The sequence below is a fragment of the Diadema setosum genome, chromosome 17 (assembly GCF_964275005.1).
Source record: "Diadema setosum chromosome 17, eeDiaSeto1, whole genome shotgun sequence".
Lineage (NCBI taxonomy): Eukaryota > Metazoa > Echinodermata > Echinoidea > Diadematoida > Diadematidae > Diadema > Diadema setosum.
The window spans coordinates 16,706,017-16,719,510 of NC_092701.1; the positions used below are offsets into that span (position 1 = coordinate 16,706,017).

A 13,494-nucleotide genomic window follows, 5' to 3' on the forward strand; every position below is an offset into this window, starting at 1 on the left:
TTCCTCCAATCACGGTGCCGATGATCATTTCGTGCGCGCGCAGTAACGTCTAGTCTCGCGCCGAAGTCAGATTTGTTTCAGTATCGTCTTCATACGACTCGAGAGGGCGTTGAAGATGCAACTCCTGCACCCTTGGCCTTTAGGTTTGTGAGATTTTCAGGATGGTCGTCAAAAATTAAAATTTCCTTATAGGAGACTTGATCGTATTGATCACCGGACGCTTATTTTTTTTTTTCCTCTGAATTCCGTGATCAAAGGGTGAAATTTCAGACAAAACGCTAGTTATTCACAAAGTCCTGATAATTACGAATTTGCAAAATTTGGGGTATGTAGCCTAAATTATTCACTCTGGTTTGGGGAAAATAGACCCTTACGTCGAAGTAGACTCAACTGGCAACATAATTATGAGATTTTGGTAAATATATCTATACACAGTATTCAGGTTATTCAAAGACATTAGATACATGTAATGCATAAAAAATAGCTCACAAAAATCTTCCTCCAGCAGGGGCGGATCCAGGAATTCTGTAAAGGGGAGGCGCCTTTACAAAATTAAAGGGGGTCGCATCTGCCCCCCCATTTTTTCTTTTTATTTCTTTTGTTTTAACAAAAAATAAAGAGGGGGCACGCGGTCGGTGCGCGCCCCTCTGGATCCGCCACTGTCCAGGGTCTTTGTCAACTGTTATGACATTCAAGTTCTTGCAGTTTTTATTTTGTGGAATGTCAACGATATTGAGTTGTGCAAATTTATGACATAAATTATTTTGAGGAGCTTGAATTATTGTACATCGACATGAAGGAGTGGCATGAAACTCCAAATGTGATTGATTGCTTTCATATCTCACTTGAATCAATAGAAGTGGTGTGAATGCATTAGTACCATGTATATACTCATTCATCTGTTATATTAATGTGGAACTTTTCTCGTTTGTAATGATTATGCTTTCTCCATAACGTTAATTTGTATAATGTTCTCTACAGTGAGTAACTAATTGTATGTATTCAGTGTTCTGAATTATCTCTGCAAAGACTAGCAAAATAACAGCCAAAGGCTGAAGTAAGTTCTGTTAGCACATTGAAGTAGAATGAACTGGAATAAAATAAAGAGAGCCAAAAATGAAGAGAATGATTCTTCTGTCTTCTCTGTAACCAAATAGAAAATGTTTCATTCACAAAACAAATCAAACCTAAACATATAAACTCACATTTCAAATTAAATAGAAATCTATGCGAAACACTGCTTAATTTAATCAGAAGAAATGAAGGTAACTGAAACTCATTCCAGTTAAAAGTTAAACAGACAGAATATATATATATATACACACACACACACCAAATGTTGTTTGTACAGGTAGCACACTTTTAATCAGACAAGGCACAGCAGTTCCATTGACACATTGGCTCCAATTCACCAAGGTGGTTTAAATCTAGACTATTGTTTATACAAATTTCTTCTGCATGAATACATGTGACAGATTGCAAGTGCCGATAGACGTCCAGTAACAAATGCGTGTTGATACGCGCATGTCAGAGGTACACCTATCTCATGCTTATTTTAGTCCATGGACTAAATTTAAACCATGGCCTAAATCTGAACCACCTTAGTGAATTTGGGCCATTGAGGCACTCTACAGTTGACAAGGACGAAATTATGCGACTTACAAGGGATACAAGGAAAAATGGCACAATGTAAACAAAATGATAAAAATAAAAGATAAAGAAATGCTTCACCATATATGAATTAACAACACTTTTCTCTAGGCATTTATGCTAAATGGTCAGAAGCATGACTGAATTATCAATAGTAAACATTTAAACATGAGCACCAAAGGAACTACTTACATTAAACTGCTGTTAACAAAAGATTTGAAGTCTTCATTGCTATCAGTAGGTCCTATATGTGATTTACTAACAAACTGAGCTGGGTACAAATATAACATATTTGGTATTATGTTTCACTCTTGGTATCTCTATGTAGTTGCTTCCTGATGCCTACATGATAACAAAGAACTTTTTGGTCAGTGAAAGAAAATACTTCCTGTTTATATGCTCACTTTTTATTTCATACTTTTTACTTTTTACCATTTTTTTTTTTTGGGGGGGGGGGGGAGGGGGAGGGTGGGGTAGGGAGCAAGAGTTCAACAATAGTAAGAGAAAGCCCCAGAGTGTGTATACTGTATATATAATTTTGTTTTTGTTTTTCATGGAAAAGTCACTACAGCTGTATTTTCTTTGCTTATTTCAGAATTCTTTGACAGACGAATATGATACAGCACAGTAATTGCATCTCTCCTCGGATCATCTAGCAAGAGATTTATTTTCATGTGACACCAAGTTCAAAAGCACTTAGACACAGCTCAAACAATTCGACCATATGGCTTGATAGTCAACTATGAGCATTAGTTGGAGAAATATGAGCATGAGATACTGGACCCCTTACAATGTTTTCCCCAGGATGAACATGTAAACTGATTGTGAACAAGAGAAGTAGTACATACTCACATAGGGGCAGGAAATTTGGGCACACATTCTATGCATACGATATAAAGATAGTGGGGCTGTGTATGGTTGTGTGTATTTGTGATGTTACAAAAAAAAAGAAAAATTTCCACAAACAATCCAAGTTCTAGATGTACATTACTTTTAAATTACTTTGATTAGCCTATGCATGTACATGTATTAACAGATGATGTCCTCTGTTGTCTGGAATACACAGAATGTTCTATGCTCAAGATTTGATATGCTGTTAGAGGGGGCGGGACAGAGTCCCTCAACTTCATCTCGGAACATACCTCATTCAGAATCACTACAAACCCTTGGGATGGATTATTCTATATGCTACCTCTTAAGACAAGTCCTCATTCACATTACATTGAATCCATGCATTGAGGTAATAAGGGATACAGTCAAGGAAATCAAAAGATCACTTTAAAGGACATGTTCATATACATGTGGATTGAGTAAATGCAGCAATATTATTAGAACACATCAGTGAAAGTTTGGGGAAAATCAGACAATCTGTTCACAAGTTTTGAATTTTTAAACTATCTGCGCAGTCACTGCTGGATGAGAAGACTGCTACTTTACAGTGTATGATGTCACATGTGTACAAAGATATATATGCATCACAAAGCAAACAAAAAGTCGCCAGACATGGATTTTTAGTTGAGGACAGATTCTTAAAGAGCAGACTCTAAGCTTTAAAATGATGTGTAACTCACATCAAATGGACTCCCTAACCCATCTAAATACTAGAAAGAAAGTGCACACTCAGGAAAAGTGCGAACTGAGAAAAGAGGCTCTGAAGTACAAGGTCTATTCAAGCGCTTAATCTTTACCGAGCCGAGCTACCTGTGCAATGAAAAGGACAAAACACAGGATGTAAATCACCGGAGTATTACAACAATGAAGGGATAATCAGATTAAGCTGAAATTGAGCATGGTCTATGAACACATTCTACCCATGATTAACGCCAACGTTCAAAGCAGTAGAGTTATCCTTTCAAAAGTTATTAGACTTGAAAGTGAAGTACAGGATTTCAAGAAATGAAAAGGGGACGCAAAGACATACCTGATCATTCTATTCTCCCCCCAAAATGGGCTGTAGAAAAACTGCTGAAAACACACTTTCCCATTCACGTTATGATCCCATACTAAAGAATAATGTAAAAGAAGGATAGCTCTGTCAGAAAATATGAAAAACTCAAGATTGACTCGGTTTCACCTTTTTTAAGTCCTCACGTGAAATCAAGGGGTGCAACTTTTTGTTCGTTTTGTGATGCACGGTCACATATGGAAACTATAAAGAGAATTTCACAAAATTTTATTTCTTGAAAAAAAAGCATACATTTCATCGACTTGCCACTGACGTATGTTAAGGGTAACATTATTCCCCCTGTCTTCTGAAAGAGGCAAGTCAAGCGTTCTTTTATTATGCGAGAAAAGTGAAAATATGTTGAATCTTCTTAATGTTTTCTTTATATCGTTGCACACATGTGACATCACAAGCTGTAGTAGTCTTTTCATCCAGCAGTGACTGGGCAGAAACTTCAAATATCCATAACTTTTGAATGGGTTGTCAAATTTTCCTCAAACTCTCACTGATGTGTTCTACTATATGCTGCTGCATTCACTCAATCCACATGTCTATGAAGGTGGACTTGTCTTTCAAGGAATATACCATGTACACAAAAAGAGGATAACTTTAATAGACAGAATGCAAGAAAACTGCTTTAGGCAAGAATGCAATAGGTGGGATAACTGGAGGACAAGAAATCAGGCTGCATATAAATTAACATATGAAGCTGGATTCTAGAAATGGTAAAAGCAACTCTGAGTTGAAATTTCTTCTTTAACAAATGGTTCAAAACTGCATGTATTGCCATCACCTAACACTGAACTAAGTCTCCAATCTGCACATTTTATGGCTGTCTTGTCACAGCAGGAATTACCAGTCATAGTTGAGCAAATTTTTTTTCTCCAGATAATATCAGTGTCAGCCAGGAGAAAAAGATAAGAAGAATTATCCCTATGAATGCTGGGCGCTACATAAGCACTTGCCCGATTGCCCGGGGCAAATGAAAATCAAATTCGGGCACGTGTTTTTGGACAATGAGAACAAATGTTTGCCCGAATTGGGCAAGCAAAATGTTTTGAAGCCACCCTTTTCCCCTTATTCCCACCAACAGAGCCACAAGGTCAACCATACAGAAGTCCAAAGATAATGGCTATTTAGTGATGCAACACACTTTATACTCTTATATTTCATTTTCGTAACTTTCCAACACTTACATGAAGAAGCCCCAATGCAAAGAATTTGAATAGTCCATATTGCGTTTAAGCGTGCCAATCAATGCATGCTTGTTTATTCAATTATGGGTTTTATTAAGCCCTTGACTTACACATGATTTTCTATATTATTTCCTTATATTATGGACTATCTTTTTGGACAAGTAAAATTAATATTCGGGTAAGTGTTTAGGAGCAAATTTGAAAATATGCTTGCCCGACTGGGCAAGTGGTAAAATAAAGTTATGTAGCACCCTGTACTGTAAGTCACTTCAGCAATGCCAGATTCTAAAGCAGCCTGGGTACTACCAAACTAAGTACACTGCATGGCAAGAATAATTACAGCTTTACCAACTTGCTTTACCAACTTGCTGTACATTCATCACATCGTGAAATCTACTGCATAGAAATATATTTACAATGGCAAGTACAAAATTATGCATATATAACAATGATGTAATTCAGACTGATCAGCCTCTTAATTTATTCTTTTCCTTCGAAAAGTATCCTCTGCCTGCTGTCCTGTGATATTCTTCATTGGCCGAATGGAAGAGCCCAACAAATGGAGCTACATGCTGATCAAGGAACTTGTTTTTAGTCAAGCTTTTGACATGCCCTTGGCAGTTAAGGCATGCTCTTTGATTCCAAATAAAAATTGGCAGCAGTGAGTATACCGCATTGAGATTTGATAGAAGGTAAAGACCTCCCAGCACATACTGAGTACATAGAACAAAAGTTTGCATGACATCATCTTCTTCATTTTCATCCTATACTATGTAAATACAAATTTACTGTAATGCATCTACGAGTAGCAAAAAAAAAAACAACAAAAAACAAAAAGAACAAAAAACATTGATTCTTGAACCCTACCTACAGAAGGACTAAGTGAGCAAGAAACAAAATACTGGCATAGATCTGAGTAGAATGTCCAGGAATTAAAGAATATATGCATATGTGTGACCCTGCATCACAAAAACAACAAAGAGTTGCTGGATATGATTTTTAAACAAAGTAAAATTCTGAAAGGGGAGTTTTTCAAAGATGTTTTACCCATGCAGATGGGATGATCTATATCAACTGAAATTAATGGTGAAAATTAAGCATGTACAAAGACTAATTCTGATAAAAGAGGCTTAGGTTTTTTGTTTTTTAGATCAGCGCCACTCTTTATCTGTGTATGAAGCAAAGATGGGATTTTAAACTCCATGGCAACCACTTACAGGAATTATTCAATTAAATCACAGCTTGGTAAACACAACCTTCTATCGTAACTGATTAATGAAGTGCCCTACATTGAGATGTAAATAAGCACTGAATTGATCAGCGTATTAGTAGTCATGACAAAAGAAACCATGGGCACGATGGAAGAATTTAATGAATTAGAACAACTTTCTATTCATGTTTAGTATAAAAGGTACTGCTGATTCTTTTTAAAGCTTCTGTGAATTTTCAAGCACAACATGTTTACAGTAGTAGGATCAGCATGGGTGAAAAACAGAGAAATCTAACCTGAAACAGGGGGGGGGGGGGGGGGGGAAATGGTCTGTAATAAGAAGACTGCTTGCAGTTTACTTCATGGTTCAAAATTCCAAATTCAGCTAAAAGAAGTTTACTACAGCAGCAAAAAACTCACACCCCAAATCAGCCTTACTACCCTAAAATGCATTTTTTCCGGCGCACTGAGAAATCAATTCGTAAGACATTTTGTAGGTTTTGTGATGCAGGGTTTATGATTAATCAAACATACAAAACATCCATCATAACATTAGTCCTTATCACATGTTTGCTTTAGAAAACAAACAAACCCTGCATTCTACAAAGTCCACTACATTTGTGGTACAAATTCAAAGAATCTAAATCGTACAGATATTTACATCTAAAAATAAATACAGTATAAATTTATTCAATGATGCAACCTGTGTAAAAAGCATCCAGGGATGTGTTACTTTCAAAAGAGTTGATAAGAAATAATGACAATGCTAATACAAGTATGATATTATACATAATACTCAAAATGCAAAACTACAATTGTACTACCAAGGGGATGATGGGTAAGGAGAAACAATACTACAAACTAGCAAGCACTGCATAGTCTTTACTCCTTCCTCACAGAGTATTGAGTATTAAAGTGTATTAGGACTTATCAAGTACATACTTATCAAGCATTTGTTTTCAGGTGGTTCACAATGAAATCGAGTGAGAACGAACATTTGTTTGATTTGTGTTTCTCACCTACATTTACCCAGAGTCATAGTAAAGCAAACCATACTTCACTGACATGAGGAAATTTGTTTAGATCTGCAGTACAAGGATTATCTTTGACTCAGATTTAAAAAAAAAAAAATGTGATCACTGCTGTCTGCCAATGCAAGTTCTCCCTCATGATTTTTACAAAAGAATTTAAGTTGGCAGTTTGATATAAAAAGAAAGAACAGATCTTGCAATATGCAATGCTCTGTGGTCTCTACAACTTACTGCTTGTGGCAAACCTCACACTTGGCAGTTTCTATGTTCAGTAGTACATGATATCAAATCCAGGCTGAATGTTACCAAACCAGAGATAGAGGAAAAAACAAACAAACAAACAAACAAATTGTCGATTGAGGATGAACATCTAACATCAAAAATTGATACCAAGCACAAGTAAAGAAATCACAGCAGTCTTCCTTTCGGTAAACATGTCTTCTGCTGGATATTCTGGGATGCAACTAGAGTAAGGTGGGCAGGATTTTATCTCGTATCAAAAGACAGTGCACATCTACTTGCATTGATGAGCTTAGATAGGATACTTCAGTGAATTTGCTCATCTGGATGAGATTGATGGACAACAAAATCAAGTTTAACGGTGGGGTTTTCTTCAGTGCTGGTGGTGAACACAAGATGGCTGCTCCCTGGCGGCTGTCATAATTCTTCCCGGACGGAATGCTTCTGACCAGACTCCCTCACACTGCTCTCTCCCTCTTGTTTGATCTGGTTGACAGTGGAGGGTGTGTCCTTCCTCTGGTCCTGTGATGTATTCTTCCCCTTGGCAGCAGGCACCATGGTCTCACCCGTCTCTTCCCCTGAGCTGGTCTCGTTCTGTCGCCGTGCCGACGGCTTCCCCGCATCTTTCTTGCCCTTCTCCAGCTCCTCCCAGATACTGGAGGTCTCTGTGTCACTGATGTAGTTCTCCTCCCCGGTGTAGTGGGTGGGTGCCACTAAGAGAGGATCCACTGAGAAAGCCCTCAGATCTCTTGGCTCAAACTGGGCTGCCCATTCCTCCCTGAAAGATAATGATGATTTGAACAAATGTAGAAGACTTGAAGAGACTTTCATTCAGAAATAATGACATCTTGTACTCCATCCAGATTTCAAGAAGTCAGTAAATATGTTGCAATGGGTTGAATGCGCTGCATTTGAGTAGTTTGTCTAAAGAATTCATCCCATATATGAAACAAAACGCAATTCTTTTTCAAAAGGCTGAGGAAATAGTGAGAAGAGACACAGCTAAGATGTTATAATCACAGTAGTCCTGACTAGCTTTGACATGGTTAACATGATTATCAAAGGTCAGTGTGTCATCACTGAATGTCACTACTTTTGTTAACATTTATCTAATTACTGGACCTGTACGAATAATTAGCAATCACTTCACTAGACTCACATGGCATTGAACAATAATCTGCTTTCACATTTGACAAATATAGAATAATGGCAGCTGCAATTTGACTTCTCCATCTCATTCTAATGGCAATTTTATGTGTCTGTTTCCACTCACTCTGGATGCTTGTCAAACATGATGGGCAGGTACTCGTCCACTGGCACCATTTTGCCAAGTGGCTTCTGAGCAAGGAGCTTTTTGGCGCCCTCAAGTGACAGCATATAGCTCAGTGTCCAGTAGGAGTAGCTAGGCTTGACCAGCTGGCTGGACCCTGGTAGGTACTCTTCTTCCTTCATGTGAAGGATTTTGCGGCCAACATATCTAGAGATAGAGAGGAAAAGATGAGAGAATAGGTAGGAGAAAACAAAAAACAAAACATTCCTCCTCATACTCAAAAGATTCTGCTCTCTGAAAAGAAAATACATGTACTCACAGTACATATTGTAAAGCAACTAGATTTCTCCAGTTACTGTGTGGGATCTTTTTTTGGGTATGTTCTTGGACACTTCACCAAGACTCACAACAATTACATGACATCACCCTGAGTCAACATCATTTATTCACCGAGGAGACACTCAAAGTGCGTGCGAAGGAGAACATTTATTAGTGTACTCGCCAATCCAGCTACCTGTCAGGGCTCATCACCTGACACGATGCACAACTGTACTCGGCACACGAACAGCCGATACACACAGCGTATGCAAGACTTTTGTGTACAATATGCTACCAAACAAGGAAAGACACCGCGGACACATCCACCTCCGTCGAGCGTCAGCTCACCACTGCTTGCTCCTACTACCCGAGTGAGAGTATACCAACGTGCGACCTGTGATCCCCCACTGAAACTCTTATGGCCATGGGGTCGCCGTCACCGCACACCCCCTATGTCCTATCAGATGTACCAGAGACACCAACTTCCAGTGCTCTAAACTCATTTCATTACAATATAAACTAGGGCATATACATCTGTATTAACACGTTTATACATGACGTACGAGAGATTGAACTGAGATAGAATGAATCAAGAGAGAGTACTGTAAAAGTGGCAATTTTCGCGGTGTTGAAATTTTCACGCATTTCGTGCGACCAGAAACTAGTGCGAAAATAAAAGCACGCGAATATTTTTGCTTGCCATATGTTCCTGTGCGTGATGTCTTGATTCCACAGAATTAAAAACACGTGAAACTCTTCCTGCCCGGCCAAGCGCGAAAAATTATTCGCATGAAAATATCCACTTTTACAGTAAATTGAGAGACATTGAATAGAGTGATATAAATAGAGAGATTGCATTATGAGAGAAGACTCACATGAGATCCCACTCAAGTTTGCGGGCTGCTACCTCGGCCATGATGCTAGCCATTCGGGGTCGGAAACGCCCTCCAAAGCGGATATCGTCCTCAAACACAATGACTCGTGACAAGTTCCTGGCCACCATCTGTGGATCAAAAATAACAAAGACCAATCGATACAATGAAAAAATATGGTTTGAACTTGTAAAACTTTGGATTTTTAGATTGTAGAACCTGTGCCAAAGTTTGATACTCTGCCTTTAGCAATGTCAGCTTGGAGTAGCTTGGTACAAATGAGAGAGCAGCCCTGTCAATAAGCTGTTTTTATAAGTGTTTTTTTTGTCATTATTCCCATGATAGGAGCTATCGCCATCCTGAAACTAGGATGAAAATGACATACTCATACACAGATGATATACAAAAAAAAAAAACTGACATACTCATACACAGAATATACACTCAAACTCCACATCTACCATGGAAACAAGATGAGAGCACTTTATGCTCATGTCATTCTGATTTTGGTCACCCGTCTACTAATGACAAGCCAGGAGATCAGAAGGTGATTGTAACTCACATCTTGCCAGATGTAGTAGTGGCTGAGAAAGCAGCCAATCTCTCCTTTGGTCAGCACCCGACCCCAGTAGGGGTCAGCGTATCCTGGCAACATGTCAATACCCATCTCTCTCAGCATGTCTGGTGAAAGATTTCTGTGGAGAATGGAAGACACACAAACACACAGAAAAATTGAGAAAAGTTCGAGATAAGAAAAGCCATATCAATACAGAACACAAAGCACAAAATGTTTCTTAAAAGGAGGAAGTTCATTTCTAGTTATTTCTTGTATTAATTTTCCCTCATTTGATGCATCCCTTTCACTCTAAGACAAAATTCTTCAGAGCAGATTTCATTCTTGTTGTCATAATACAGCCTTAATCCATTTGTCTGTGAACTTATCTGCTAACAAATTCATGTATCTCTATCATATTTGAATTCATCAATCAATCTATCCATCTTACTGTCTATCTATCAAATCCATCTATTTATCTGTCCATCTATTTGTCTATCGATGCTCTAATTGTCTGCCATATGCCAGTTGAGACACAAAGAATAAGCATGGTGTATAAAGCAATAATTATTGCCCTATTTTTGGCCTTCACTATCAATTCTATGCACACCAGATCTGGAGTTTATACAGCACACTATGGAAGTGATGGTATCTTTTACTCACTCAAAAATGACAAAAATGGACACTGAAGTAAAGCCTACGAATGCATGAAATACTGTACAGACAAATAGGGCATCCAAGTATTTTATATCTCTTTAAGTAATGGCAGACCGGCCTCCATAAGTGCACAGACTTTTTCTGTGTGCGACAGCTGTGCTCTCATCTATACATCTTGACTTAGGCACTCTTTGTTTCTTGAAGTGGAAATGTTCATACATTCTTTTTTATTTTATGCAGGTTTAATGAATAAAAACATATCCATCACCTATCTAATCTTACTCTAACATAAGATATGCCGGGAAATTCAGAGTTGCCAACTTAATGATCACAACATGGTAAATTCTGTAGCAAATTCTCCAGGACTTGATGGGTTAACAGGAATCACATATGAAAGTAAGAGATTATTAAGAAGAGGGGTGAAGATATGAGGTATGAGTTTTCTTCAATTTGTCTGTCCTCTGTAGGTCTGCAAATGAAATTTGTCAGATGGCAACTGCTGATCCACATTTTCACAAACATGTCAAAAAAAAAAACAAAGAGAAGGAACCAGCAGGTATCCAACCTGCCATCTACTGCTTTCTTGGCACTGACACCCTTGACCACCAGGATATCCCTGATTGCCAGCAATAGCAGTAACAGCAGACAACATGTCCGATTTCCACCAGTTCCTTTTTCAAACAGGTTTCAGAAAATGTGGATCAGCAGTTGCAATCTTACAAATTTTGTTTGTACAGAGGGCAGACAAATTGAAGAAATCTCATACCTCATATCTTCACCCCTGTGCTTAATAATCTCTTGTTTTCATCTAATATGCCTTGTCTGCTTTGGACTACTTAACATAACAATGTCTGAATTTGGGAGTTTGAGTATTTGTTCCAAGTTCATCAAATCACATACTCAGCTTTTGTTTGAAAATTTGGTCCATTGACAAGTAGTTATATTTTCAAGCTTTGATTTCTCACCAAAATTATGTGAGAACATACTGACTGAAGACACGAATGAACACAAACACACACACACACACACACACACACACAAACAAACAAAAACAAAAACAAAAACAAAACCAAGAAAGAGCTGCACTATTCTGATGGTCTAAGCTTCAGCTTACTTGCCATCCACAGCTTTCCAGATCTTTGCCTCGATCCTGAGCAGCGCCAGCGAGGCCATCATTCTCTTCCTTCTCTCAATCCGACGCTCCAGGTTTATCATGTAGATCTGATCGAATCCCATCTTGTCTGGCGCCCTCTCCAGTGGAAGAGTGATGTACTTGGATACTGCCATGGGACTATCATCTTCCACTACAATGACAAGAAGAAAAAATGAATACAGATTAACTCTTACGGTATTCACTTGAGCACATTTGTTGCACTTACATCTATAATGTAAGGAACTTCAACAATGTAATTTCCTATGCATTTCACTCACTCAAGACTCTCTTTTTTCTTTTATTTATCGGGCAAAGACAGATTCAGAGGTGAAAGTGGATGACTGTGAATATTCCCATGTACGTTAAAGGGAAGATAAACCCCAAGAGCAATGTGGATTGAGTGAAAGCAGCAACATTAGTAGAACACATCAGTGAATGTTTGAAGAAAATCGGACTATCGATGCAAAAGTTATGAATTTTTAAAGTTTTGGTGTTGGAACCGCTGGATGAGGAGACTACTAGAGGTTATGACGTATGAGTGGACAACAATACCAAGAAAATATAAAGAAAATACCACAAAAATCCATTTTTCATGAAATTTACAAATTTCATCAACTTCATATTGACATATGTTAAGGGTAGCAATTATTCCCTCTGCTTTCTGAAAGCGGTTGGTCCATTGCTCTTTCATAATTCTAGAAAAGTGAATTTTTGTTGAATTTCCTTTATATTTTCTTTGTATTGTTGTCCACTCATACGTCATATCCTCTAGTAGTCTCCTCATCCAGCGGTTCCAACACCAAAACTTTAAAAATTCATAACTTTTGCATCGATTGTCCGATTTTCCTCAAACTTTCACTGATGTGTTCTACTAATGTTGCTGCTTTCACTCAATCCACATTGCTCTTGGGGTTTACCTTCCCTTTAACATATGAAACATATAACAAATATAATGCCTCTGGAACCCCCAGCACAACTAAAAAGAAAAACCCCTCTGTTTCAAATATAATTTTCTTCCCCCTCAAGGTCATTAAAACATTCTACAGATGCTGGTGTGGGAGGAAACATACCAAAGGATCTATCCAAAGGGCTTAAAATAGAACTCGGGGATTTAAACATTCATGACATACCATTGCAAATCATAGGATTTAATATTTGGTAGTATGATAACAGAAGTCATCATACATGTAATAGGTGGGTTAGATAAAGTACTTTGGCTAGTCTCGCTTAACCAAGAAGTTAGCCTACCCAGAACAGCATCCCCTTGTGGCAGCCATTTTTTTTCAGCATCAACAATAAGCCCATTGCTAGCAAGCTATGTATAACTTTACACAGATTCAGTGTCTTTGAACTTTTTATGCCCAGTGCAAACCCAAATCTATGTACCATTAATTACATT

General features: G+C 38.0%; 1 protein-coding gene across 1 annotated transcript in view; it reads right to left on the minus strand.

The window, feature by feature from the left end:
• Positions 1 to 7,344: 7,344 nt before the first annotated feature.
• Positions 7,345 to 13,494, minus strand: part of LOC140240715 (procollagen galactosyltransferase 2-like) — a 45,933-nt gene continuing 39,783 nt past the window's right edge. The window contains exons 6-10 of the mRNA XM_072320479.1: positions 12,057 to 12,246; positions 10,295 to 10,427; positions 9,736 to 9,863; positions 8,546 to 8,749; positions 7,345 to 8,050 (exon numbers count right to left, since the gene is read on the minus strand). Of these exons, the coding sequence (XP_072176580.1) occupies positions 7,690 to 8,050; positions 8,546 to 8,749; positions 9,736 to 9,863; positions 10,295 to 10,427; positions 12,057 to 12,246 (1,016 nt within the window). The 3' untranslated portion in view covers positions 7,345 to 7,689. The remainder of the gene's footprint in view (positions 8,051 to 8,545; positions 8,750 to 9,735; positions 9,864 to 10,294; positions 10,428 to 12,056; positions 12,247 to 13,494) is intronic.